The following is a 6,645-nucleotide window of genomic DNA, read 5'->3' as shown; positions in this document are numbered from 1 at the left end:
TACATATATATATATATATATTAGTATTAAAAGGTAAATAGAGTGCCAGCCCATTTGTGTTTAGGGGACCTGAATCTCACATGACCAAATGCACACTTGAGTCCCAGACCCAGTGTCTTGGTCCATGAGCAGGTGCGCCCAAATCCCAAAGGAAGGGAGGAATGGAGGACTGCAGTGTCTGTTCCCCACACTGGCGCCCTCTCTCCCTGGTTCTCTCAGGTGAGCACATACACCCTTGGCAAATCGAAAAGAAAATAAAATATATTTATGTATTCAAATTTTCAATATGTCTGAAGTATATTTTTAACATACACTAAATTAGGATGAAAGAGGAACCATATGGCCTACGTACTTCAAAAAGTACATGGAAAAAACTGGCCTTAAAGTACAAGTTTATTTTAATGCAAAAAATAAAAAGGTCAAATCTATGCATTTTTTTTCATAATATGCTTTTTCCTTCTACTTTTTGTAGTCCCCTCATTTCTGTAGCCAGTCTGACATCTGTGAACCTAAGTCCGAAGTGGAAACTGTCTGTAAGTATGGATGCAAATCTTATATAGTAAAATTCTACTCATAAGATGCACGTTTGCATTTATAAACATGTAATGCTTTTCAAAATTTTGAGAATACTTTAATTGTATTTTATATATATATATATTTTTTTTTTTGAGAGGTTTTTGCTATAGGGTGCGTGCGCTCGCCCAAAAGAGACAGACAAAGAGACAGAAAGTGGGAAATCACCCCTCAGGGGGGGATGGCCACGCCACAATCCCTTCTCCACCATTCTCCTCTTGGGATCTTGGGCATGAATGCACACATGCCTGGCGTGAGTTTAAGCCACTGGGTCCAGGACTTGAAACCGCGGTCAACTACGTGAAAGTCCAGCAACATAGCCATTATGCCAACTGCTGGTCCCAATTGTATAATATTTTGATCAGTGTATATAAATATTTGAATAGCAAAAGTATACTGGAAATAGGTACTGTGATTCTGATGTCAAATTTTATTATCTATAAAGGCTTCATTTTCCTGTCAATCAATTCACAAAATTTCTTTGAGATACATCCTTGTTTTATGAAGCAGCCTCCCACTAGACCTCATTACCAGCACGATCACTCAACCTCATCAAACCAACCCAAACCAACCTACTGCCATCACCAACCACCTTGATAAGAAACTTGCACAGTAAAATGAAATAGAAATAACAAAAGCCAGTGTATCTCCTGTTCAGATTAAGATGCACAGTTCTTAGCTCGTGCAGTTTCTCTGTAACTGGTTCACAACTCCACCCACAGTAATCCTCTGGTGGGCCTGCCATATGGATATTGAAACACGGGTCTATAGGCAGCCATATTTACCTGGTTCTCACTGTACCTCTCCTGAAGCATTCTCTGAACTTTTTCCAAATCGCACTTCACAGATTTTAGTTTTAAGGCAAGTGCTTCTACCTCATGCTGGGTGGCTCCATTATCTCCCAGGCCATGGACTTCCCAATTCTCTAACAGAGAGGCAACCTTGTGTTCAATCTCTGTCAGCGTAGCCTAGGAAGTAAAATTATTTAATTACTCATAGTGCTGGTCTTAGACTCCAAATAAGTTAGACTTACTTTACATACTTTAAGTGCACACATGAAGTCTCGGAAACACAGGATGGAAAGGACCTTGGAAAAACAAAAACTTCTACGTAATTCTTGTGCTCTTCAGGAAAAGTACAATCAAACTAGCCCTAATTGTAGACATCACTCTCTAAAATCCATCATCTATAATCACGTTAGAAAATGCAGTCAAATGTATCCAGCACAACATTTGATTAAGAACATACATGTGAGCCGGCCTCTAGCAGGGTGGTTAAAGCAGCTTGATAAACATATCCAGTGCATGTGCACCCAAAATCTCAAAAGGAAAAATAGAGAAGGTGACCATTCCCTCTGGGAGAGGGGTGATTTCTGGCTTTCTCTCTCTCACCTGTCTCTCTCCAGCAAACATATGCACCCTCTGGCAGACTGGACAGGGCAGAGGGGAGGAAGGAAACAGATACTGGCACTAGAACACCAAGCTTCAGATCCTAGCCCGGCCACTTAGTATCAGTGTAAATGTGGGCACCTTACTTTATGTGAGTGCCTATGGTGGTCAATAAAACAGAGATAATAACAGAACTTACCTCACAGGGTCACTGTAGGACTCAATGAGGTAAATCCATGTACTTTGATGAATAGCTTGTGCCTAAAAGTGTTGACTACCATTATTATTTTTCCTCCACCTCCCTAATCTTTTTCGTTGTAAGCCAAGTGATGAGAATGAATGAAAAAAGAATTCCATAGAACTATTAGAAATTTTCTCTCTTTTTCAAACCAAAGAAGTCTCTAAAACTATTCAGAGAATACCAGAGAAGAAATAGCTTGGAACCTAAAACACTTAGTCATTGATATAACTGGCCAATTTATACACGGCTCTAAAAATAAATACGCTGGATGAAGTCAGTTTCCCAGAAAGTAATGGTCATTGTATTCCTACCCGACAGATCAAGTTTGCCTTCTCCTGGAGCTCTGAAGCGCACAGCCATGCCAACTAGCTGCGCGCAGTCAGCTGCTGCATGTATGCTCACATTGCAGCTCCATGATCATCTGCTGAAGCTCAGTGCATGCCTAACAGCAGGTTCGGTTCACTGAGGGAAACGTAAAAGAACCCTACCCAGAAAGTACGTTTTCAAATAATTTGCCTTATAACTCTTTCATTCAAGAAAATGACTTATACCCTCTACAGAGTCTAAGCTTAGCCAATATGTACTCACAGATTTTAGAATGGCTGTAAACAAAATACACTACCATTTTATGCCATCCCCCCTTATCTTTATAAATATCCTTTTTCATGTGCCTACACAGACGTCATGGCTCCATTTTAATACCGGCAGGCCGATATTCTGTGAGTCCCTTAAAACCTTCCTTAATTTCATCCATTTAAGATGTTTTGAGTTCTTTACTTTTATAAACAAGATTGCCAAAATTGTCTCATTTTAGATTGCTTTCAAGGGGTAAATTTAAAATAATGGTGTGATTACATCAAAAAGAAAAGTATTTTATACACTGAGAGTTCACCTTCCAAAACACTGAACAAACGGGAACGACCAAACACGAGCAGATTTATTTCCCAAAGTTTTGCCAGGATGATATAATTCCTGCTAATGTAATGTATGAACTAAACAACAGCTGTTTCACTTCACATGTTTTAATCATTTCTCAAATATTAAGTTACCAAATATAATTTCCCTTGACTGATTTGTTTGTTCCTGTCCTTTGGTCATTTTCCCATGAGAACCTAGCGTTTTTAGAGGCCACTTTACGGATTTTGTGTTTTGATATTTGATTATATGTGTCATGTTGTTACATGAATGAGCCAAAGACGGCCTTTCTATATAAACATTTTTCAAACCCTTTTCTAAAAAAAGTATTTTGTTCATGACAGAAAACGTATATACGTGCACAAAAGAGAGAGAAAGAGAAGCACCCGCAACAGGGTCTTTATTCTGCGATGCCCTTTCCTCGGCCCTCCAGCCTGCAGGTCCCTGTGAATGTCTGCATGTACCCGGCATGTTTTCAGGCGGGCTCAGGAATCGGAACTCATGGTCAGCTGTGTGGGTTCTGATAAGCCTAGTTGGTGGCCTTGCAGATCAGTCTGTTACCAACAGTGCAGCCGCCAGCTAGGCTAGCCCTGAACACTGACTTGGTTTTTTCCTTTTTTTTTTAATAGGTTTTTTTTTTTTGGCTATAGGGCGCGTGCGCTTGCCAGAAAGAGAGAGAGAGACTGAGGAGAGAAAGTGAGAAATCACCCCCAGGGGAATGGCCACGCTACAATCCCTTCTCCTCCATTCTCCTCTCAGGATCTTGGGCACACACGCACACACATGCGCCCGGCGTGAGTTTAAGCCACCGAGTCCGGAACTCGAATCGCAGTTGACTACGTGAGAGTCCAGCGACATAGCCATTACACCAACTGCTGATCCCAAGTTGTTTATTTCTCACAGCAGGTCAGAACCATTAGCTCAAAGCCCACTGGTGGATGTGAACTCAAATTAAATTTATGTATTCAGTGGCTTGAAATATAGCCCAAATCAGAATATTTTAGACATTTAGAGCCTGCCTGATTTAGATACCCCCTAAACTATACCTGACACCTGCCACAAATAAGACAAACCCTGAGGCTATGAAAACTCCCAAGCTGCTGCATTCAGACCTCTCTAACCCAGCGTCTACACTGTGCTAGAGCATCACCAATACACAAGTGCCCTCTCTGATTCGCCTCTCCTTCAGGAATTACTTTGCCATTTCTTCCCTTCTGGGTAATGGCAACACCCTCATCCCATGTCCCCGCATTTGGAAAGTCTCCTGCTGTAAAGAACCTCCTCATCCCTCATTAACCCTGAGTGTGTAAAAAAAACAGTCCAAATAAAGCTTGTTGGGTGCTACTGCCACCTGGTGGTCAGGCCTGAAATCCTCGCACTCCTTACAAGTGGCAGCAGGGACTGGACTCCACGGATGATCAAGGAGCCTATCCAGGGCCTATCCAGCCAGCAGACAATGGCAAATTGACCCTGGGTGGCCTTAAATGGTTGGGACTCCAAACCGAGAACACCTGGGATTCAGGTTAGCCCAGCACTGTTCTGTGCTGTATTATACTCTGCCTTTTCACAGGCTCCTCTGTATCGTATCAGCCAGGCCAAGAAGCAGGGCCAGCCAGTATTTGAGTGAACCTATCCCAATAGAATTGGCGTTTGGGGTAAAAGGTGCTGAGTTGCCCAGGGGAGGTCAGCCTGTCCGCCTGGTTCCCCCCCTAGGCAGTCCTGGTTGTTGTAAGTCTGAGGACCTGAATAGGAGAGGAATGCACATGTCCAGAAAGAGGATGGCTGGTCCCAACCTCGTAACAGGCTACGGGCAGAAAGCACTTCCTGTGGCCAGGTCAGCAATATGGAGTACTCCGTGACAAGACAAGACCATGACCTCATCTCTGGCAGATAAACAGGCCCGTAAGGCAAGGATGCCAGGCCCAGGCTGGTCGGTCTCCCAAGTGCAGCAGTGGGAGAAGCCTTTGCAGTGGCTGCTGTGCCTCAGCTGTTGTGACAATTACACTGTTGCGATGTCGTCATTCCACTGTTCCCTGGGGGATATAGCGATCCCAACCTTGAGCTGAGCCAGCATGTGGCAAGCTTTCTCAGGGTGACTAAAAGCAAGGAAGTTTATATCCCTGCCCCTCCCCAACAAGAGTAGGAGCACTCCTAGTAAAATGGTCACAAAGCCCTTTTATGCTGTATCTGCAGTCTTGTAAATCAGGACATTCAGTTTCATTTATGATGAATAAATATTCTAAGTACTTCTTATTCTGAATAAAAGTAATAGTACTGATTGAACCATTTTATATACTTCATATACCAGATGCTGCTCTTTATACCTTATTTCATCATGACAAAAACCCTGTAGCTTTCTCTGTGAAGTACATGAGGCGAAGAAGTTACTCCCCCAAAGTCACAGTCCATGAGCTGGTCTTGGACTCTAGGTTCTGAGCTCTGAATCGCCACTGTCCCCTCCAATCTGTGGCTTACATAAAGCATTCCAAGAGAACTAAAATTTGAGGGCAAAATAAATTTAAGGTTTATAGTAACAGAAATAAACATACTATCACTTTAAGAGAAATTCACCCAGATTTGGCAGGTGATTGGCGAAGAGGCAAGAGGCAAGCCATGAACTCTGACGGGCAGGACTTACCTGGCACCCTACCAGCTGCTGTTCCACCACCTGCTGCATGTCTGAGTTTAATGTTTCCGGCTCAAATGCCACGTTGGCTTGTTGCAGCCACAGCTCCAGCTCGGCGATCTGGGTTTTGCAGACATGGAGGACTTCTGCAGGCTCGGACCTCGCTTTCTCCACCCTGGTTTCCAAAGCTCCTTGCTTGTCAGAAAAGTCTGGAGCTGCAGCCTTGATAGGAGGTGTGGCACCCTAAAAGAAATCCAGAGATGATCCCATAGTGAAAAGCCAGGAGTCCAAAGTTTTTCAGACTTGGGCCTGTAAAGACCTGTGAACCTGCAACATCTGCCCAGCTAAAAGAAACAAGATAAGGACAGAAGAAGGAAGAAAGAAAAGAAAAAGGCACCTCCACACTCATGGCAACAATCACGTGACCTGGTGCCACAGGTCTCCAGGCAGCCGATCTGTGTGTACACAGGTACAGTGTTCCTGGGCACGGAGGAAGCAAACGGGCTCGCAGTTCATTAGAAGTGAGCCCCAGGAGACAGGTGAGAGTGAGTGAGAGGGTATGCATGTGGGTGTGTGTGCGTCTGAAATATTTCAGGGAACTGGCCAGTGACACACGATTAAGCAATGCTTACACGGCTGTGCACTCTGTTCAAACAGGAAAAAAAAAAAAACCACAAAACTAAAAACAAAAACGATTTTTACACACCAGCAAGGATACAAGGAAATATGTCACACACTTTTTACTTAACACCCTCCCAAGCAGTCAGATTATAAAATATTTGAACCTTTTAAAAAAGCATACATGCTATTACTCATTTAAAATTTTCCCTATTAAAAATAGCTCGAGTCCAGTAATAAATTTCAATGGGGGTAATCTTCAAACTTTTCTCCTATTCCTCAGA

The 6,645-nt window shown here is 43.0% G+C and overlaps 1 protein-coding gene across 1 annotated transcript in view; it reads right to left on the bottom strand.

Moving 5' to 3' along the window:
• Positions 1–6,645, bottom strand: part of SYNE2 (spectrin repeat containing nuclear envelope protein 2) — a 339,863-nt gene that overhangs the window by 128,509 nt on the left and 204,709 nt on the right. Inside the window, exons 65-66 of the mRNA XM_006142397.3 lie at positions 5,756–5,986; positions 1,359–1,541 (exon numbers count right to left, since the gene is read on the bottom strand). Coding sequence (XP_006142459.1) covers positions 1,359–1,541; positions 5,756–5,986 — 414 coding nt within the window. The remainder of the gene's footprint in view (positions 1–1,358; positions 1,542–5,755; positions 5,987–6,645) is intronic.

The sequence above is a fragment of the Tupaia chinensis genome, unplaced genomic scaffold, assembly GCF_000334495.1.
Source record: "Tupaia chinensis unplaced genomic scaffold, TupChi_1.0 Scaffold000075_1, whole genome shotgun sequence".
Taxonomy (NCBI): domain Eukaryota; kingdom Metazoa; phylum Chordata; class Mammalia; order Scandentia; family Tupaiidae; genus Tupaia; species Tupaia belangeri.
The sequence above is the reverse complement of the archived record's forward strand: the minus strand, read 5'-3'. Positions and strand labels throughout refer to the sequence as shown.